Source organism: Alosa alosa, chromosome 8 (genome assembly GCF_017589495.1).
Source record: "Alosa alosa isolate M-15738 ecotype Scorff River chromosome 8, AALO_Geno_1.1, whole genome shotgun sequence".
Classification (NCBI taxonomy): Eukaryota; Metazoa; Chordata; class Actinopteri; order Clupeiformes; family Clupeidae; genus Alosa; species Alosa alosa.
In genome coordinates this window covers 25178030-25200970 of record NC_063196.1, presented here as the reverse complement: position 1 = coordinate 25200970, position 22941 = coordinate 25178030, and the positions used below count along the sequence as shown (strand labels likewise).

The 22941-nt window shown below is 41.6% G+C and overlaps 2 protein-coding genes across 4 annotated transcripts; both read right to left on the bottom strand.

The window, feature by feature from the left end:
* Positions 1-1379: 1379 nt before the first annotated feature.
* Positions 1380-6579, bottom strand: tcte1 (t-complex-associated-testis-expressed 1). Its single transcript, XM_048250966.1, has 4 exons — positions 6021-6579; positions 4529-5097; positions 3203-3652; positions 1380-1614 (listed from the first exon to the last, which is right to left on the bottom strand). Exons 1-4 carry the CDS (start codon positions 6193-6195, stop codon positions 1447-1449), a joined length of 1362 nt encoding a protein of 453 aa, XP_048106923.1. The 5' UTR covers positions 6196-6579; the 3' UTR covers positions 1380-1446.
* A 5062-nt stretch (positions 6580-11641) lies between these two features.
* rnf8 (ring finger protein 8, E3 ubiquitin protein ligase) lies at positions 11642-22658 on the bottom strand. 3 transcript variants are annotated; one of them, XM_048250963.1, is made up of 8 exons: positions 22447-22658; positions 21711-21839; positions 20865-21590; positions 17533-17595; positions 15562-15642; positions 15360-15467; positions 13091-13295; positions 11642-12513 (listed from the first exon to the last, which is right to left on the bottom strand). In XM_048250963.1, the coding sequence occupies exons 1-8, from the start codon at positions 22573-22575 to the stop codon at positions 12227-12229; spliced, it is 1728 nt and encodes a 575-aa protein (XP_048106920.1). In that variant the 5' UTR covers positions 22576-22658; the 3' UTR covers positions 11642-12226. The 3 variants fall into 3 exon arrangements, with proteins under 3 accessions (XP_048106920.1, XP_048106921.1, XP_048106922.1); XM_048250964.1 differs by lacking the exon at positions 22447-22658 and adding an exon at positions 21931-22282; XM_048250965.1 differs by having other exon boundaries at positions 12273-12513; positions 13084-13295.
* Positions 22659-22941: the final 283 nt, after the last annotated feature.

The window sequence follows — 22941 nt, the reverse complement described above, 5'->3', positions numbered from 1 at the left end:
CGCTATACACCGTATTCCTATGGATTCTTAGCTGATTGTGATCCTTTTTGTCTGCTGTTTTGTTACAATCATTCAGCCCTGAGCATTTGTATCAACACTAGGGGTGTCACAATTTCGATTTTATATCGAAATCGATCGAAATTATATCTTAATCTCGAACTTCGAACTCAAAAGTACAATCGACGATGCAGCCACACCCCCAATCTCACGTCCAACATGTAGCATGCCAAGACGCACAAACGCACACGCATGCTGAACTGCGACGTCAACACTCTAATTTTAGGCTGCAGCCAGTTAAAATATAGGCTACACATCAACCTACCGAAATCGAGGCCCCTCTTGCTACTCTGAAATTACCAGTGTGAAAGTATTTTGTTGTTCATTCACGTCAATTCACACTAATGTTAACTTAGCCTAGGCCTATTAAATGTAGCAAGTGAAAAGATGATCAAGTTACAGTCCAAAATTACTTTAAGGCTTAAAATGCATTGATAAGTAGCCTACACATGAACACTAACATTGGGTCTCTTCGGAGTGTGCTGAAACAATCAAATTATCATTCATGTTTCATTTCACTATGTTCACGTCTCTGTTAGCCTAATGTTTGTTCTGTTTACATTACAACCTTGCAGTTGGAACGTTTCAAAATAAAAATCGGTTTCAAAATAAAAGCCCCCGAAACAGAAAAGGAAAAGCCCAAAATAAAGTAAATAACATAAGGAATGCATTAATAGTAATATTTTTAAAAAAGATCGAAAATCGAATCGAATCGTGACTTTAAAATCGAAAATTAAATCGAATCAAGGATTTGGAGAATCGTGACACCCCTAATCAACACGCTGTCAGTGTTTCAAGCATTATAGTAATTTGACTATAAAAAGGGCATATTGCATTTGGAACGCCTGATTCTCAGTAATGCAAGACTCACCCCAACCCAACCCAGTTGTGTCTGAGGTAAAGAGCTGCACCGATAATTACTACCTCGGCCTGGAGATGTCTTTTAACAGTTCAAAGCCCAGTCCTCCATCATGCTACGAGGACCTAATCTCATTAGCACAACCCACACACACCCACACACCTCCCTCCCTCTGGCATACCCAAACCTCTGGTCAGCTCCCCCCTACTCTCTGCAGTCAAGGACCTTTTGAGGAAAGGCTAATTTATCAGACGTTAATGAATCTCCCCCTCAGGAGCCATTCAATACTGGACCCGACAGCTCACTTAAGCCCGCAAACCCTGCGCCACTACCCCCGCACCCCACACACACACGCACGCGCGCGCACACACACACACACACACACACACACACACACACACACACACACACACACACACACAAGACCTACATACAGACCTAAGACTGCTGGAGAAGACTCAGGTGAAATATGATGTGTGCTTTTTAATGAGTAGCTGTGGATACTAAATATTACACAGGTGCTCTGGGGATCATTTTATGGGTTCTTGTGTATGTTTCCTGCGAGTCTTGCTCTGGTTGGTGCGCAAGATCTGGCTGATGCAGACCTCACTCTCTTGCTCGATGCTCGTGAGTCGGACATCACAGTCCACTACGGTGTCGTTATGTGACATGCCCTCCTCCAGAACTTTGCCCCCATCCTAGAAAACAAGCAGAAAAATACTTTTATAAAATGTATTCAGTATCTGGTGTCACTGTATCACCTCTTGTTTTGTCTTTCCCTCTTCACAAAAATAGGAAACAATTGATTTGAAACACAATAATGACACTAAAGATGAAAAAAAAAAAAAAAGATTTTTGTCAAGTTTTGTGAGCTCACACATTGTGCTGTTGTAACCCAAGCTGCAATGACCTCCTGTCTGCCCACAGTTATGTGCCAGCCTACTTTGGAATGATGAGACTGCTGTATATAGCCACCAAGGACAGGTTACCTTGCATATCGTATTTTGCCACACAGGAAAATTAGGGTCTCATCCCATTTTCAGCTTGTTTTTCTTAAGGACTGAGCAATTCACATCTGCTATCTAATGGCAGTCTGGTGTGGGCGTAGGGTGATGATCAAAGCTCCAAACTGCACGGAGCAGTGCCCTCCCTCCCACTGGACAACCCTACTCGTCCTCCCTCCCACTGGACAACCCTACTCGTCCATTAGGCAGCACTTCCATCATTCCCCTGCTTGATGAATAATTCAAAGTGCATCAAACAGGCGTGGGAAAGGAAACAGTCCGACCCTTGTGCTTTTCTCAAGGAAGCTGAGCACTTACCAGAGAGCGCAAACTTTCTGATGGATGCAAAGCACAGCAACAAAAACAAATACTTGCTGTATGCTGTACGTTAATATTAGTGCTCTCAACATAACCCAGTCAGCTCATCTTGTTGCTATGACTTGAGTTAGGTCACTGTGTATTGTCAAGTTAAGATCATCTTTTTTTAGTTTACAGTGTGTGCCAAGATATAATTTAGCAGCTGACTGTACCACTTTGCCTGGATGAGTCAAGATGACACAGCCACCTTGTACACACAAGACAGCGGCACATGACCTAATCCTCACACGATCACTTTTTAAAAGTCAGTCATGTGTGAATCTGATGAATGTGTAATGTGCTGGGGAGATGGTTTGACACAGGAGGACTTTCTGTGCCAAGACTCATGGGATCATGTGAGCATTAAAATGTTTGCCAACTCTGCCAACATATCATGGCATATCATCATAGCTCCTCATTGTGCATATTAGGCTCCTTCTCTTTCTACCAACACGTGTGCCCATGCTCAGATGTGTGTACTTTCTGAAGGGTGCTATTTATAGATATTCATATTTATATTCACATTCATATATTCATAGATTTGTGTTTTTGGAAGTACAGATGTTACATCTCCATGAAGCTGGACCCCCCCGTCATTCAAAAAAAAAAATATGAAGAACACTGCCGTTTGTTCGTTTCCTCCATACTTCATACTTCCTCCATACTTCGCCGTCCAAATCTGCCCAAAATAGTCTCAATCATTTGTACTGTATTTTGGCTGATTTGTGTCGTTATTTGTACCAATATCACTTAAAATCCTTAACAGCACAAACAATTATTTTTATGAGACGAACGTAGCAAACGAATAGCAATGCTCTTAATAATTTTTAGATGACATGGGGGGACAGTTTCAGAGATTCAATGAAACAATCAATCATCAATCAATCAATTGGTGCTATTAGTGAATTTCCTTGGCTTAACTCACCACTCCGAGCCGATTGCAGGAAAGGTTGATGCTCTTCAGGGTGTTGTTCTGCACCAGAGCCTGGGAGAGAGCTATGGCCGTGGGCTCGGTCAGCTGGTTGGCACCTAGATGGAGGTTGACCAAGGTCTGGTTTTTGGTCAGGGCCTGAGCGATGGCCTGTCCGCCCTCGTCCCCCAGACGGTTCAGCCGCAGGTTGAGGGTCAGCAGGCTGGTGTTCTTGGCCAGGGCATAGGCCAGCGCTTCGGCACCGGCTCCGCGGATCTGGTTGTCGTAGACGTTCAGCGAGCGCAGCCGGCTCCGGTTGAGGAGCTTGCCGACGGCCCGGGCGCCCCTGTCGCTGATGAGGTTGTGAGAGAGGTCAAGGTCTTGCAGGGATGGGTGATCGAGGAGGTAGCTCACCAGCAGGCGACACTTTTCGTTGTCCACTTTACTCTGAAGTATTCTGAGCACCTGTAAAAACAGCAGAAAATGTCCCCATCAGGGAAGGCCAGATAACGGCCTGATGCCAGGAACCAAAGGCAATTTTACACCATTAGCAGTGCACAATGAAAGAACTACCCTTTACAGTTTCTAAATATAGAAATGAGCAAGACACAATTGACAGTGAGAGAAAGTGTGGCTCTGTGAAATAATTTCAAACAAGGACAAGGCACCACAAAAGCACACTGTGTGTGAGCACCCGATCTAAATTCAAATCATACCTGCTGTCTGCTGCTCATTTAAAGGTATCCAATGCATTTTTTTTTTTTTTGCTACTGGGCTCTTGTGTTATACAAACTGTGTAAATACCACTCATGGCTTGCACCTTTCCCCTCGACATGGTTCATGTGGATTTGTTTACAAACCGGCAAAGATAATCTCCAAAGAGCCATGTCGACTGACAAGGTAATATTACACAATTTCATACAAATATACAATTATTGCACATATGCCATAAAGTAATTCATGATTCCCTTGGTCGGGGGAGAGCGAAGTTGCATGGCAGGTTCTCTGTAGACGGATAAGATACGGCTGCAGAAGGTGTGCTATTCTTCCTATTTCAAGTTAGTTTACCATCAAAATTACTTATATTAAGGTAACAAACTTGCAAAGGATGCCTTTAATGCTTACAATCTTAAAACGAATATGTTGAAAACAACACATCTTGCGTTGTTTCTTAACACATCTCTGTGTCCAGATAGGGACAACACATTTGTTTAAGAGTGTATGGATTCTACTATAAATATAGACTGTTAAGTCTTCTTTGAAGATGAGGAATGGATGCTATTGCCAGTGTTCATATAATTTATGTCAAAGGAAAATGATGGGTTCAAAACTACATCTTACCCTTAGGGTCTTGCATTGCTTAAGAGCTTTTGCCAGCGATTCACAGTCTCGGAATGTGAACTCGAAAAGGTTCCACTCAAAGTTCATGCCACACCCTTTGACCCCATACACTAAATGCAGCTCCTCTAGGTAGATAAGTTTGTCCAGTAAGATACCAAAGTCAAAGTGGTCCATAGAGGGCCCGTCAAAGCCCGAGTCACTCCCTGTGTCTGAGGAGTCGTTGTCATCTGCCTTCTGAGGAGCCTTGATGGGAGGCAGGAGCTGGGAGATGTTCAGTTTCTTTACATAGTTCTTGCAGAGTGGAACCATGTCCAGAACCGTCTTGGGATCAGTGACATCGGGGATAAAGAGCTCGATGATTTTCTCCAGGTGCCGTTCGAAGAACATACGTTTCCAGCTGTTCCCATAGGCTGTGACATCCCCCAGGCCCCAGCGCTCCACACAGCATTTCTTCCAGTAGCCTTCATCACTGATCAAATTGGCTGTCACCTCCAGTGGCAAGGATGGGGGCAGTTTCTCCAGCACGTATGCCTTATGACTAGGCAGGAGATCATGAAGCATTGGTTGTACTGTAATAAAAGTGTATCGTTAACTGTTAAAAGTACAGTCATGGCCAAAAGTTTTGACTGTGACACACATTTTCCATTTTTGTAGTGGCTAATATTGTGTCGAGTGATCAGATGCACACACACACACACACACACACAAAACACATTTTAATGTATTTTGGCCCTGGCACAAATGATCAGCTAATGTCATTTTAGTATCACCATCAGCACAGGGGAAAGTGTGAACCATTTAGGGCCTAAGTCAGCTGAAATCTACGGTGGCACATTGCATTCACATCACAAAAAAAAAAAAAAAATAATCAGGTTATCTCATAATTAGTAGTCATAAATAGTATGTCATAATTATGAGATAATAATCTCATAATTACGAGATAGTAACTCGTAATTATGACATATTATCTCATAATTACGAGATAATTAACCCATAATTACATGACACATACAATGATTTATGACACATTTCCAATTCTGCCCCCACTTGTGTGGCAATGACATGGTCTAGCTAGCTACATTAGAGAAGATACACCTAACAGCTTAATCTCTCAAAGTACGAAAGTCATTCAAAGCAGGAAATCAGTAGGAAATATGTGCTTGCTTTTATTGAAAGGCTGTTTAGATCCTCGGCACGGATCCTATTCTTATCTCATAAAGAGATAATTATCTCGTAATTATGAGACAACCTGATTTTTTTCTGCTTGCTATAAATGAAGGGAAGAAATGCTTAAAATTATGTATTTTTGTTTTAGCAATGGTTAGCCAGTAGCCTATGCGTGTGAAAAATAATCGAAAATAGGTTTGCCGAAGCAGTGATTGTAAGCACAAAATGTGTCACTGCCAAAACTTTTGGCCACCCCTGTAGGCCTAGGCTGTAGTGTAGGCTAATGTATGAGTGTATCAAAAGAAAACGCATGTCATAACTTTACCTTCGAAGTTAATAACAATGTGTTCCAAGCACAGGTTGGTCAAAAGAGGTACCACAGCGAGAGACCACTCAGGATCCTCCGCAATTATCCGCCTCATTTTCCTGGGATCAGCGGCGTTGAGGTTGCGTCTTATTACTGGAGGGTCCATGAGAATCGCTCCAACAGTCTCAGCCATTGACGTTTCTAAAATATTTTCAGGTAGGCCTAGGCTAAACTCTCATCTGAACTTTATTCTTTAAAAAACGTCATCTACATCAACTCTGTCCTGGTAACAAAAATAAATGAAAGATAGCTAACCAGCAATAACGTTAGCTAGGCTGGCAATTTATTGCATAGCTTCTAGCTCAGGTAGCAGCTAGACAACTGCATTGGCAGACCCGCGTCACGACATTGATGCAGACAACTAATCTCGTAAATTACCTAACATTATAATGTTATTCTATCCGGATAACACCACGCTATTGGCGAATCTCAGTTTTATTACAAAGGAGAATAAAGTAGCAGTTAATGTAGCTAACGTAAATGTGACTTTCCTCAGTTTCCCTCTTAGCTTTCCTTCCAGAAGTTGACAATCTCCCTGGTTACGGGCGGCCCTGCCTACGTCACGTCTTGGGGCAAGTGAAAGTTGGTAAGCAAAGATTTTAACCATGTAAGCTGCGGTTTTTAGTAGCCTTGTAGTATTAACTTGTAGATAGATAGATAGATAGATAGATAGATAGATAAATAAATAAATGTACTACTCAATAAACCACCTTGCTTATTGTCGGATTCATTTTAAACTGGCATAGTTAGGCAGTGTTGAAGAACTGTTTGGATTTACATACGTTGGTTCAATATTGCAAACAACACATGATATTATATTTTACCAGGTCTGCTCGCGGACCACACTTTGAGAAACACTGGCCGAGAAGACCAGTTGAGGAGTTTTAGAGTCTTTTTTTCAACAGAGACCAACATTATTTAGCCTAAATAGTGTATAGCAAAAAAAGGAGAAATGTTAAGTTATTTCCAAACCCTTTTATGTTTATGAAATATGGGCCCAACTGGGAGCTCCATTATTTAATATTTTATAGGAAAAAAATGACCATAGTAGGCAACATCCCTGGCTTATAAAACCATGTAATTACACTTCAAACAAATGCAAATGTGAGCAAAAAAGAGATGTGCCATGGTATAAAATCTCAACTTCAATTGCTCAGCATGGGGGTAGGCAAAACTAGGCCAGTACATGTATATATAAATCTGCCAATGAATGCAACAAGGGACAGAAAGAACTGCAGCTGGACTACACTTGTGACAATGTCGAGGACGGCAGATGATGTCAAGAGTTGCACGAGAGATAACCATGGCTTCATCCTGCTGGGAGAACCATGTGTGTGAAAGATGTAGCCTCTGGCAGATGGTTTTCTGGCTTAGAAAGTATCCAGTTGGAAAAGATCCTTAGCAGAACTAGCATGCCAAAAACAGGATTGGTGATGGTTGGGATACCAACAATAATACAGCTTCTAACCGAAATGTAGGCTAAGTACCCTAATCACTGTAATTAAATACTCTCCAAAATGGTAAATAAGAACATACAAAAAAGCCTCATGATTTCTCCACATAAATGTCTCTTAAAAGCACATCCATATAACCTGTCAAATAAATAGCCATTTTGTGTCCAAATTTAGCCCTTTTAACCATAGTTATATTTAAAGCAGCAAACACTAGTCTGAACAAAAGCTGTATCAATCAGCTTTAACCACACTGCACAATGCCACAGCACAATCCCCCCTCACTCCACCCAGCACAATAGCAGCAGACGGCCGCTGTAAGCAGGAGCTGAAGCTTCAGGGGCCTTATCATACAGTTCCAGCCAGGGAAGAGAGACACAGAGAGCATGTGCCCCAGGGGTCTACAACGCAGGCGCAGCTCATCAGCCAGGCCAGGGGCCAGCATGAGCAGCAGCGTGAGCGCGAGCAGCAGCGTGCAAGCATTTCGTGGTTCCCTTCCAGGCAGCTTCTGCCAGTCTGCATGTGCAATGTCTCAGTGGCCAAGTTTATTTGCTCAATGGTCTTTGTGTGTGTGTGTTTGTGTGTGTGTGTGTGTGTGTGTGTCTGTACACTACAGTTGTGTGGGATTGTCATAGCTACCAGGGTCTTGGCCTCTGGCTATAGACAAGCCTTAAACTGGTTTTTGTGTCTACAAAAGGCCCATTCAGTGCAAATGTGTTGGAAGCACAAGCAGAGCTAAAAGTTCACAAGCACAAAACGTGCACCATTGTGACATGTCACATTCCCTAGACAAACCTTGGCTTATTAATGGCATTATGTAATAAGTAGAGCCTGGATAAAAGTGATTCAGACATATTATCACGTGGACCTGGAGAAGGGAGAAAGGAGAGAGATACAAAAAGAGAGAGAGAGAGATAGTCAAAGAAAAAAGAGAGAGGGAGGGGGGGGCAGAGGGCAAGACAAAGGGGTGGAAACCATCGCTGACATTGTTATTTTGATGATGCATCATCATGGATGCTCGAGGTGGAGAGAGAGAGGCTGGACTCTGGCCGTGGCCTAAGGCCATCCATCACTGTCACACCAGCGCAACTGCACCTGACAGACACGCTTCACTCTGCCTTCCATGCTGTTCTCTGCCAGCTAATAAACAGCCATATAATAATAATAATAATAACATTTATTTATATAGCACTTTTCAAGCACAAAGCGCCATGACACAGGCATGACAATTAAGAGAACATTATAAAAAATTAAACCAGTGACCCTGTGCTGCTATGTGATGGAGGATGAAGTGTGGGTGGTAATCAATAACCCAATTAACCCTTCACAGCCCTCATTTCACATCAGACATCAAGCTGGTTCTTTGCACAGATGAAACTAGGAAAACAGAAAACAGATCTCCGCCAAAGTCATTTAGCTCTGGTGTATGCAAATCAAACCTGAGATATCAGTGTGCAATTGACTTTTGTAGACAAACATTCTCCAATAATAATCATAAGATGGACATGACCTTTAGGTTGCCTTCACACTGGGTCCGTTTAACTGGACTGTAGGCCTACCCGAGTGTGATTACTCCCCGCTAGCCCTGATTATTTTTGTTTACAGACCTGGGTCTGTTTATGTCATAAACACTAGCTTCTATTTCTAGCAAAAACGGCAGTTTATTTCCTGGTTTTGGAACAGATAGCATTCGAACCGCACCAGACTTCTAACAAACCATCAAGAAAAGGCATTTCCTTGGTTTGAATACAAGAGGATAAACCAGGTGTGAATGCCATGTGGCACAAGGATGAGAGTCGGGTCTGCTCCAACATGTTATGAGTTCATCCTCGGACAAAGCTACACCTTTCCACGAAGTTCCATGAAAATTGGGCCAGCATGGGGCCAGTGTGTGTGTGTGTGTGTGTGTGCTAGGGCATCCAGCAGGTATATAGGTATGTATGGAGTATGAATGGGTATGGGTGTCCTAGGTATATATAGGTGCATGGGTGTATGAGTAACAGAATGTGAATACCATGCCTGAGTAGGATTGTAAATTGATAATAGTTAATATGTCTGTACTGGTATAAGCAATTTCTGTTACATGTATGAAATCAAATAAATATAATTATAAAAAAAAAAAAAAAAAAAAAAAAATTGGGCCAGTAGTTTTTGCATAATCCTGTGCATAGACAGACAAATGGACAGACAAACCATATGTTATAAATAAACAAACCAGAGGATGTTTTACATAAATAGCTACATAAATTACATTCATTATTATTGCTGATTATTATTATAATAGCCTCAGCTATTGTAAACACAATAAGCATGATAGAAATAGTTATGTTTTGAGAACAGGATCCCTTCCAGGAAGGTATGTGTATGTACTGTGTGGTTTCAATCACCCAGCAACAGGAAACAAGATGAGTTTCATTCCAGCACAAGGATGTTCTTTTTTTTGTTCCTGTAAGTTCAGGGTGGAGCCTGTACTGAAAGTTACAGAATCCCGTGTGTATCTTTTTAACCTATGGAACCAGATGCACGTAACATAACACAGCAATGCTATGCACTTGATGCTGAGTAAAAATTTGTAAAAACAACTACACCCAAAACCCAACCAATAACACCCATCTTCCTGTAAGTGAGATTCGCTCCTTTCAATGTTCCAGAAATGTGTTGATATTTAAGCTATTAATGATATTTCTTTTTTTTTTAAAGAAATAAAGTATAATTTGGGATGTAAACTGTACTTGGCCACATTATTATCAATAAAGTATCTATCTATCTATCTATCTATCTATTCAACATAAATAGACACAAAAGGCCAGAGGAATAGTGGCCTTTAAGTTGAGCCTGCAGGCAGTAATGACCATTTCCATTTTGTTCTGTCTTTGTAAAGCACATACAATAATGATTGTGTATGATAATGTGCTATACAAATAAATTTGACTTTGATTTTAGGACAATACAAAACACAGGCCTAGAGAGCATTTACTGGTAGTTGTCACGAAGGGGATTTGTTTGATTTTAGCGCCACCCTCTGTCCATGTGTAGTACTTGCTATTTTCCCTAAAAAAGACCCATCATATCATATTGAGTAATCAAACAACTAACACTTTGAGACAATTGGCTAAATCGAAAATTTGAAATGAATATAATATTTCATAGATTTAGGCTAACAGTGCAAATATGTGACTCTTAAAAATGTATAAGGCTTTAGTTCTTCCAGCATTCAGGTAATTGTTGTTTGAGCAGTAGATGACCTCTTTAACACCAGAATCACCAATACCAAAACACACACCCACATTCAAGTTACCCATGCCATGTAGTTTCAGTATCTTTTAAAAGCAGAATGCTAAGGAGACCAATATAAAATATGTTTGCACACATATGTAACATTCACTATATTTATGTCAGAGGGGACCACGTCCAACATTGCCTCACTGTGAATTTCTAAGAAACAAACCTATGTAACATGATCCAGCCAGTCCTGTTCTGCACTGATGTAATTGGAAACAGCCTTGTGCTCCACCAATCTCTCAACATTTGCAACCCTGCTGGGATTATAAGGATAAATTACCTAAAATCCGTGGACAAGCCACTCTCAAGAATACTCTGGTTTATTACAAAGATGACACACTATTAATTTAGTTATTGATGCATGAGGTACTATACAGCAACAACTACACATCTCTGCTAAGTAAATGTCAAGCAACGGTCAAGCAACCTATAATAACCTCAACAGTGACCTTTGAGGCCCATTCTTATCTCATACTCTTTTCCGCAGTGGTTCCTCGTTGGTGGAATGAGTTGCCCAGTACTCTCCGTTCCTGTGATATTTTTGGGTCAAGAGGTGCCTTAAGATTATCTGTTCATCATACACTTAATTGTTTAAGTGGTTCTTACGAGTTATGGTTTGTATATTATGGTGTTTGTTTCCTTTCATTAGGCTATTGATTTTGATATTGATATTACATTGACCTTATTGTTTATTATTGCTATAGTCTTACCAATTATTGGTATAGTCTTACCAACTTTTTAAAACTGTTCACTGTTAATTTTTAAGTATTGCATTGTTTTTATTTGTAAGTCGCTTTGGACAAAAGCATATGCTATATCATATAACCATAACCATACTGTACTCAGTTAGCGGCATAAATAAGTAGCTTTATTCGGCTATCACAATATTCAACGTGATATGAACACATACACCCAAAATAAAATCTTTATGACAATCTAACACTGTAATAAGAAAATAATCAACATAAAAAAAAATAAAAAAAACAAAACAAAAACAAACAGGTCTCAAAGCAACTTGTGTGTGAATGCATACATACTCAACACATACTCAACTTGTGTGTGAATGCATACATACTCAACTTGTGTGTGAATGCATACATACTCAACTTGTGTGTGAATGCATACATACTCAACTTGTGTGTGAATGCATACATACTCAACTTGTGTGTGAATGCATACATACTCAACTTGTGTGTGAATGCATGAGTTTTGAATGCATGTGTTCTTCCTCATTGAGGCTTACCTTCTGCTTCAGCTAACATTCGTCCTCTCAGAGAAAAACTCTGGAGACAAAAAAAAAGCAAAAATAAAACAGAAAAACATACCAAACAAACAAACAACCAAACAAACAAACAGCCAAACAAACATACAAACAAAAAATCATGAGGTAAAGTCGTGCCAGAAGAACCCCACCGTGGTGGAAATGAAGTGTTAAAACAAATCCCGGTCCTCGTCCTCCTCCTCATCTGAGGAGAAGATGGGGGAGGAGGTGCTGTCTCTGCTGCTCCTGCCCGATGAGGAGGAGGAGGAGGAGGAGGACAGGCTGCTGTCCCAGCTGTCCTCTGCGCCGAAGAACGGGAAGCCGATGCTGCTGTTGACGCTGCTGATGCTGCTATCGTCGCCGCTGTCGGGGTCGTCGCTGCTGAGGCGCTGGCTGCCGTGGTGGGGGCTGCTGTGGCGGTTCTTCGACCGCCGGGGAGGAGTTGCTGGAGTGCGGGCTGCTCAACACACACACACACACACACACACACACAAACAAACACACAATAAAGGCATTTTTAAATGGTAAGGTATAAGGTATGAATTCTGCAAAATTTATTCACAATATGAAAGTGTAGACACTATAATGTGAAACTATGCCAAAATAAAATTCCATCTCATAACAGCACTTTGCGACTTATGACTGGTTTTACTGTGGAGGGTCACATATGTTTGTCTATTCATCTTCCTCAACTTTTGTGCAGATTGGTAAACATCAGGAAACAAAATAATTTAATTTGAATTGTGATGCTCATCAAAAACAAGGTAAACACACAAGGTAACATGCAGGTAATGTGAGCTAGCAGCAACATTATGTGTAAACACATTGATTTTGAATGTTAACTTATAGCCTAACAGTTAACATTCACCAACAATATTGCTGATATTAAACACACAGGCACTGGGAATAACACAATCGTTATTAAAGGTCCTGCCACAAAACGTTCGGTCCACTATATTATGTGTTTGAGTGTGTGTGTGTGCTATAAAGTCGTCTTATCTTAGTCCAATTCAGCATCAGCACGCACCTCTCACCTTTCCTCTGGGCGATGAGTTCAAGGCGGCGCTGTTTCATGTCGGCACTCAGCTGTTCCACCATGCGGTCGATGCAGTTGTCCAGCACCAGAGAGCGTGCCTCGGAGCTGATGGCCTGCCGACAGATGGGACACTCGTCCTTGCGCTGCCGCCACGAACGGATGCAGTGCAGACAGAAGCTGTGGGCGCAGTTCAGAGTCACGGCCTGTCAGAGGACAAGGTGAGAGGAAACTGTTGATTGGACAGCAAAAAGGACTGGAGGCTAAAGGAGCCAGGAGCAGTTCATAATTTTTTTTCCCCACACATGGTAAGTGATCAGATAGACTGCATATATATACACTGTATATAACAAAACATATCAGTATGAATTACTGTAAGACAATAGACACATTCCCAATTGCCCAAGAGATCATCACAAGAAAAACACAAAGTACATTTCATCCGTGCCAGGAATGCAACCACTCCCTGAAATTTGGAACATTATGCTTGGCTGTCTTTTCCTTCATGTCAACAGATCCCACCAAATTTCAAATAACCGCTTCCTGAAACAGTCACTGGTCTGTTGTAATGATGACCGTTTGCTTCTCCTAACCTTCCTTCCCAGCTGCACATCCAGCAACCGCACCATCCATCACTACCTGTACAACATCACGCAGATGGGTTCCCCTTATGCCAAGCAGGCACTGTGTGTTGTTTGACGTGCTTTTAGCCACAAATCAGTCAGATCCAATATTCTTGTCCAATCTGTTGTCTAGTTTGAGCAGGCACACAATGTCCGATTAGAGGGTAAAAAAATAATAATAATAAAAAATTTAAAAAAAAAAATCAACCTTTCAGCTACGGTCCGATCAGAGTGAAATTCTGGCACGTAAGAATTTTTTGTCTTGTGCAGAGTAGTCATGCACTGTGAGCAGAGCTATGACCAAAATCGGAGAGGGGGTTAGAGCTTTCAGTGACCTGTGACATACCGTAAAAAAAAACAAAATCAACCTTTCAGCTACAGTCCGATCAGAATGAAATTCTGGCACGTTAGAATTTTTTGTCGTGTGCAGTGTAGTCATGCACTGTGAGCACAGCTATGGCCAAAATCAAAGAGGGGGTTAGATCTTTTCAACGAAGTGTGCCTCACCAAAAGGTGCATACCCTGCCCATCTAACGATAAGGCACCAGTTAATAAAGGGACATCATGATTCACAAGATGGATTAATCATATAAGAGATACAGAAAATGTTTTCATTCCTACAGTACGTGTGAAATTTGAAGCCTTATAATTGAGATTGAGGTCCCATTGTTGATACAGCTGATTGGCGGCTGGCCTGGCATATGACGCACTTATTGTGGTGTGCGTCGCATGTTGCTGAAAAATCTAACCCCTACTGCAAAATCGTATTCAACTTGACCAAAAAACAAGTGTCTACCAAGCCTCGCCTTAATGTTGACTCTAGCAAGCGCTTCAAGTGTAACTGGGGCTTAGGGATGTAATGATTACCGGTATAATGGTAAACCGCAATAAAAATGTTCCATAACAATGACCGTTTTCATATCATGATTATCACGGTTGATTACCGCGGTGTGGAAACCTTGTGTCCTCCCCTATCCTCCCCAGCTTCATCCTTGAATTTCCCCTTGGGGATCAATAAAGTATCTCTCTCATCATCATCTATCTACCTATCCAGAGACTGCTTTTGACATACAGTAGGCCTGGTACAATGAAACAAAACTGGTACCCTACTGATTCTGTTGTCTAATTGATGGTTTTAACTACGATTCGGATTAGGCTACTCATGATTTTAAAAGGCGGAACTATTTTCACCGCAAAATGTGCACTGCATCATGTAGCCTAACTCTGCGTCTTTCTATGTTCGCGTCCACATTAAATCCATTCCCCTCACATTATCAGGAGAATACAGTAGCCTAAAGTTTTATTTTGAACGCTTACTTTGGTCTCACTCATTGCATCCAAAAAACAGAAATAGCAAACTCCAAGTTATGGTAGGGTAAGTTAAGCTATAAGCGCATAGCCAATTAAACATGAAGAAAAAAGTGAACGGGACACTTTTTGAAACTATTTCAGCTTGTGTAGGCCTATCAGTGCTTTCTGAACACACTTTTAGAAATACCGTGATAATACCGAAAACCGTGATAATTTTGGTCACCGCGAGGTTAAATTTTCATACCGTTACATCCCTACTGGGGCTATAGATTACACATAATACTGTATGTAGTTGGGTCATCATATTGGGAACATTTCTCAAGCTGAAGGTCCCACCTTGATGAAGAGCTCAGAACAGATGATGCATTGCAGTTCGCTCTCCAGCACTTCAGTCATCTGGGTCACCACCTCCTCCTTCTGAGCCTTGGCTTTCTCTTTCTCTTCCTGCCAGAAACACCTCCAGTCATCTCATTTCCATTTTATTTTATTCAATTTTATGACAAACAACATCTTTTTCCCCAGGCAGATCATAAGGTACCTCTAGCTCTTTGTCTTTGGCCTGTAGAATCTCCTCGAAACCTTGGCAAGAGTTTTTCAGTTCTTCAATGACTCTTCGGTGCTGTAATGAAACATTAAAGAATGGATTAAAACCAGCTCAATGACTGCACTCACTGGCATCTAGGGGTGGGCGATATGGACAAAAAATAATATCGATATTTTTTGTGATTTTGACGATAACGATTAGTCGATATCCTTTAAAAAAATGTTTTGTTAAAGTCTGAGTTACTTTACCGCTAATTATTTATGAATAGCATCATTACAATAATAACCAATAACCTAACCTGTGACTTTTTAACCAAATCAACAAGTGCATTGTCACTCTATGACCTATTTCCAATTCTGCCCCCACTTGGGTGTGTGGCAATGACATGGTCTAGCCAGCTACATTATAGAAGATGAATAGGCCTAACAGTTTACCAAGAGAAAGTCTGAGGCTGAAGTTCCTTTCAAACCTTTACATAGGATTTACTGTAAAACTAAGCAGACCAACAGAGTACATATCAGTTATTTCCTTCTATGTTTTGTTTAAGAGCACTAGCCTTCCAAGAGGCTACCATTCCAAGTTACAGAATAGAAACTAATGCGTTAGCTTATGGCAAATGTATATGAGAAATCCCATAGAGATGCTAACGTTAGCATAATCGGTAAACGTAGATATTTACAGCGAACTTCAGTCCATTTACAAAAGAGTTACTTGAGAATAGTTCTTTGTTTACAACTGACTATTAAAATACTCAAAGGCTAATGTTTTCTCTCCATATAATTCCGTGTAGGAAAAAACATGACTGTCTCATCAATGCTACTTGAACAGATACTTGACAAAAGTAGCCGGATAAAATCCCAAGTAGGCTATTCCTCGCTGCACAAAATAAACATTAGGCGTGCGTGGGACAATGTTGTGACCCACTAGTGATCACGTGACACTTGCTCTGCTGCAGCCAGGGGCTTATCCCGCATACACCTCCTGGGAATGTATGAGTCTTCAGTGCGTGATTTCGAGTGTTTTTTCCCCATAAGTAATTTAAATACTCGATAATGTCAAATTGCACATCGTTAAAACAACAATCACGATATTATCGCAGACGATATATATCACCCACCCCTACTGGCATCTAACTTGAACACAAACAATAGCAGCAGGAAGCAGTGACGGGCAGTCTAAGGCCCCGTTTACACGTACAACGATTATTTCTGAAAACTCTGGCCAAAGTGGAGATTTGAAAAAACTCTGGTTTCACGATTACATGTAAATGGGGAAAACAGTGTTTTTGCATTGTGACATGTTGTTCTAACCTGACCCTAGCCAGATGAATGTCGTTCCGCTTAGCTCCGCCTAGCTTCACTCACATCCATCTGGGACCTCTTCCATTGAGAGTGATTTCTCCAACCAACTTTATGGTTTAGCCAATCAGGGCGAGAGGCGGGGAGTTTCATAGATGTGACATAGCGTAGAAGCGACTGTGAGTCTGTTATTAGCGTCACGGGTTGGCTTTGATGTGAGTGGTTGAAGTAGCACGTCAATAGATGACGGACAAGTGGCTTATTCAATCATATGCAAGCATTTTTTGATTAGGCCCAGCCTTCTGAAGCAACACTTCAATGGATCGGTTCCAGATGGATGAGTGGAGCTAGGCGGAGCGAAATTCATCTGGCTATTGCCAGGTTAATGTTGTTCCCTCGTTTGTTTGAAATCTCTGATTGGCCACTTGAGGGGTTCGTGTCACCCTTCCCCAGCCGTTTTAGCATAGGTGTGAACGAATTTTTTTTTTTTTTTAAACGGAGGGGAAATATCAGTTTTAAAAATACCCTGTTACGTATATATACTCATGGTCTAAGAATAGTGAACATGCCTTTGGGTTCAATATAAAAGTAAAACACATAAATATAAAAGTTTGGCACAATTTATGTTTTTACCGAACAGACAGGACACATTTTAAAGGTCTCTTACCTCTTGTAAAGCTTGTTCCAGTTGCTTCCGCAATCCGTCCTCCTGCTGCTGGGCTTTTTCCAACTGCCACAAAAAATAAAAGAAAGAAAAAAATCAGACCCAGAAGAAAATAAAAGACGGAGGAAAAGATCAGGCAGTGTGCCAAGAGAGACCTGTCCCAATAGGCGGGTTTGACCATTAAACCACAGAATGATCCAAAACATAAAGCCAAACAAGGCAAGAAATGGTTAACAGCAGCCGTGGCCTACTGGTTAGCACTTCGGACCTGTAACCGGAGTGTTGTCGGTTCGAACCCTGACCAGTAGGCACGGCTGAAGTGCCCTTGAGCAAGGCACCTAACCCCTCACTGCTCCCCGAGCGCCGCTGTTGATGCAGGCAGCTCACTGCGCTGGGATTAGTGTGTGCGCTTCACCTCACTGTGTGCTGTGTGTGTTATATAAATGCAGAGACCAAATTTCCCTCACAGGATCAAAAAAGTATATATACTTATACAGAATACAATATCAACATTTTAGAGTGGTAGAGCCAGAGTCCAGACCTCAATCCGTCAAAAAAAGTGAGCACAAGGCCAGAGTGATGGCAAATAATCGTTCCTGCCTCAAAACCTGGATTGCTGCTCAAAAGGTGCAGTCTAGAATGATTGTGGAGACATGAAGAGGCTTGGTAGGTATTGGTAGGAACCATTTTGAGAGCTGTTATGGCCAATAAAGATGTTTCCAGGGACTGTTTAAAAAGGGTTTGAATAATTTAGGATTAGCCATTTTTCATAAAAATATTAAAAAAGATAAAATTTTGATTCCAAGATCTGTAAAACATTGTCAGGGCTCTACACTAACATTTTGTTCCAGGAGCACTTGTGCGCCCAAGTTAAAAAATTTAGGAGCACAGACAAAAATTTGGGCGCACAGTCACTTCTGTACTTAACTTACACATAATCTAATATTACACTGCAGCTAACAGTTAAACATGCCAGTGCACCAATTGCGAATATTAAGAATGACTGACAACATTTAGGCTACAGGAAACAGGATTTTAAAGATCAGTGTCTACTTTATTTTCAGTCTGTTCTATTTTCCTACATTTTGTTAATGTAAAATAATATAATACATTGGCATATTTGCATTTAGCCTGTAGGGGAGAGCCGGGACGATTGAAACACGGGACGAATGAAACAATCCAGTTTTTCTCGAGTGTGATGATGATAGACAGGCGTCCTTCCGGTCAAAACATAGAGCATGTTAACCTCCTTCTATCAGCCAAATATCTTCCTGCTATGTCATTTTATCAACGGAGTTACTGGCGATAAACGAAGTTTTGATGCAAAAGTAAACTTCATTAGCGGTTACATTTTTTCGATTATCAATGAGTGTTTTTCATTTAAAGGTTTGACTTAATGCTTATTCAGTAGACCATTTAGTGTTCTCCACAATCCCAGACTTTCATATCGCATGCTTGTTTACATGGAAAGCAAATCAAGCTGTAGTGACATATGTCTGTGTCGGGACGATTGAAACACGTGTTCTGTAACTCCATGTATTTTAATTAAATGCACAAATATGTGTGTTTAAACAATCATTTATGGAGGTAAGACATAGAAAAACAGTTTTAGGAAGATGAAAATACATTTAGGCCCACCAGGTAGGGGGTTGAGTTTCCCCATGTTATCCTATGGAGACTGACGGCCGATTGGGTCGCGTTAAGCCTACTTATTTGGATGTGCATTGGCCTAACCCAACGTAAAAACCTAGTGAAACGACATTTTCAACAATATAAACATGATATAAATGGGAAAGCTTACCGTTCTAGCTATAAACATGGCAGAATCATCCACAGGGCATGATATTTCAAAAAACCGCTTCATACACGCTTCATGATGATGGCAATGAGTTGTTAACAGACATGCACAAAGGATTATAGCCCTGCAACAATATATCTAAAATAAAACCTTTTGGGAGTACCATTCATGATATGTAGTAAAATTTGAAGTTGTTGGGCGTTTATATGGCTTAAACTGTATGTTTCATTCGTCCCCCTTATGTTGTTTCAACTGTCCCGACCAGGAGGGGACGAATGAAACATTACGCACATCCCACTTTTTGTTGTAATAATTCCTGAACGGTTTTGTTCAAAGCTGAAAATGCATCTGTATTTGACAGAGGACAGATGTAGGTTACTAGTGACCAAATATTAGCTTTCAGTATGGTACGATCGCTATGTAAATTACGTTTAATTAAAAAGTATTTCAACTGTCCCGGCTCTCCCCTATATCAAGTATCCTGCCAAATGTAGGCTAATTTATTTATTTGTGAATCCATCTGTAGCTAATCCAAATATGTCCATGGTGTCCTATCTGACTGCATACTGCCTAATACTACTACTAAAACAGTCCATTTTCCACAAAACCCAACATAGGCCATCAAGGATATATATATATATATTTTTTTATCCTTTTTTTAAATATCTGCATTGATGGGGGCAGTAGGCAAACGTTAGGCCTACTTTCGTTTTGCACTTCAGCTTGTATTCGGTGTAAACAAACAAGCATGCGTGGAAGCCAGGAGTTGTCATTAGCGTTCTACCTTTGAATAAAATGGGAGTATTACGGGAGGCTACTTTTTGTGCCTGTTAAGCTACAGCTATATTTTGCATATTGCAGCCAATCGTCAACTGGGCTAAAAGGCATGTTAGGTTACCTTTCCTTCTCTCACTGCATTCTCAGAATCTCATCATGTTCCTCCTATATCCGATGAATTGATTGGATAGAAGAACTAATTTCTTCATTCTTTGCATGTTGGCTGGCTAGTCTAACTTTCCGCTTTTTTCTGGCGCTCTTGGATTTGATAGAAGCGACTACTAGCGAGTCACAACGCGAAACTGCTAACGTTGATGGGAGGTGTAGTTTTTATGCTGCATTCCGCGGCGTGATTCTATGGTTTGCACATGTTTTCGATGTTGCGGTGTATTTTGTAGACAAACATTGACATGGTTAGAAGTCATTCGTACCAGTGCGCCTAAATATTTTTTTGCACTCGCACGCCATCATTTTTACTCGCATGTGCGAGTGAAATGGGGGCACTGTAGAGCCCTGATTGTCTTACAAGCTTTTGGAATGTGACAGTGTCATTTTCAGTCAGAACAAACATTGGTCAAGAGAAAATCAACATTAAATCAATATTGGCCAGGGGTATAAATAATTTTGTTCTTAACTGTATATGAAAGTGGCTGGTAGATTTTAGACACAACATAATGATTTATTATTGAGCGGCTGGTGAATTTGGCCATTTATCTGTCTAGCATAAGCAAGCAAGCGAGTTGCGGCAGCACAGGCTCACCTCCAGTCTCCTCTCCTCGTCGCAATAGGTCTTCTCCAGGCTCTTCATGCGGCTGAGGGCCTGCTCCTGCTGGCAGCGCAGCTGGCCCCTGAGCACCTCCAGCTGGGCGCGCAGCCCGCTCACCTCCTTCTCCCTCTGGGAGTCCTGCTGCAGCTGGCCCTCCAGGGCGTGCACCTGCTTCTGCGTGTCCTCCACCTGCTCCTTCAGCGCCTGCATATGGCTGTAGTGCCGCACGCTGCTCTCCAGCTCCTGGCTGCCCACCTCCGGGACCAGGGGGCTGCTTGGGCCACCCCCTGCAAGAGTCTTGCCCGGGACGGAGGCCACCTCGCTGGGCCCAGCCTCCTGGGAAGCCCCAGCGGGGCAGGGAGTCCTCTCTGGGTGCAGCAGGGGCTGTAGAGGGGAGCGCTGGGCAGGGGACTGGTTGGAAGCGCAGCTGCGTTGCAGCTTCGATTTGGAGCTGGGCGAGGCGCACACCTCGGATTCGTCCACGGGACGTTTCCGTTTGGCAATTTTGTGCTTGATGACCTTGTAAGAGTACATGCCGGGGCAGAGTGGCTTGGCCAGGCAGCCTTCCACCTCCTGCAGGCTCCGGCGAACCAGCGTGTATTCATATTCTACTGGGGAGTCACTCAAGGGCACCCCAATCCAAATGGTGTTGCCCTCCTCCACAACATGAGCTACTCCAGCAGGTATTCGCTCCTTATTCACCCACACACCATTTACACTCTGCAAGGGAGACACAGAGAACGGAATGAGGGAGCCTATTGCATTGCATAACATACACGAAAAAAGAAACTTCAGATGAAATCAGCTTGATGACATATAACACAGGAAAGAGATAGATACCATATTGTCAGTTACTGTCCATTGACCACTGGTGGTTTGTTTGAAAATACAGTGCTTCCTAGATATCATGAGAGGACATGTCACGGATAATAACCGATGAGTAACATCCATACCACGTCCAATGGTAACCTGTAAGAACACAACAGTAACAGTGACAGCGAGAGGTCAAAACAAATAAGATAACATTAACAGTTGGCTAACATAACATCAGGTCCCTTACCAGTTTGCTAGATGACGTTAACGTTAAACATGGTGCGTTAACGACATTAATTGACATGATAAGCTAACGTTAATTATTTCTTATTCTTAACCCATATCGAAAGCTACGGTTAGTTCATCTTAAGACATGAAGGAACAATTAGTTTGCGTGAATTAGTAGTTGCTAACGTTAGCAATCTGATAGCAGCCAACGTTGACTGGAGTCCACCAACAGAGAGGACTCCTGTACAGACTAACGTTAACCTAGCATCTTCTTAGCAAACATGCAGCTAAATGCTATGGTATGGTATGAAGTTGTGCCAGAAGGGTGTTTTGATCTTGACTGAGGGTTAAACGACAATGCGTGGGAATTCCTCTTATTCCTATTAAGTGTGCAGAATCACACACTTAATGTCCTAACTGTTGCTGACCAATTGTTGCTATCCAATTAACCTTACCTAACGAACGAACGCACTAGCCAAGCTAATTGACATAGTGCTAGGCGTCCAAGCTAGCTATCATAGTCGGCTAACTTTACCTCCGCATTTTCGAATAAACGGAGCCAATCTGTTTCTCTCCCAACTCGTTGTAAACACCATATTTCATCATCAGCGACATCGTCCTCGTCCTCTGTGGAGGGGGAGATACAATTTGCGGTACTTTCCATTACTAATCTGCCATTTAGGGCTGGCTTCGTTGCAATAAAAGGAGTTTCTCTTTAGCATGAAGTTTCCGGCTAACGTTACAGCGCTAACAATCAAACTGACAGACAAGGCAATGGTCCAATCAAAGTCAACAGAACACCGTCTTTGATCCAATGATGTTCGACTGAGCGCATTTCCCATAATTCTTCACTACAAAACTTTTTCATCCTTTATTAAATATGTTGTTTAGACTAGGCTACTTGGTCATTATGAATAATCATTACATATTTAATATATATAATACTATTTTACCATATTTGCCAACCAGAGACATTTTCACGATTTTCGTTAACCTCAAGGGGAGCACTATTATCAGACTTCTGCTAACC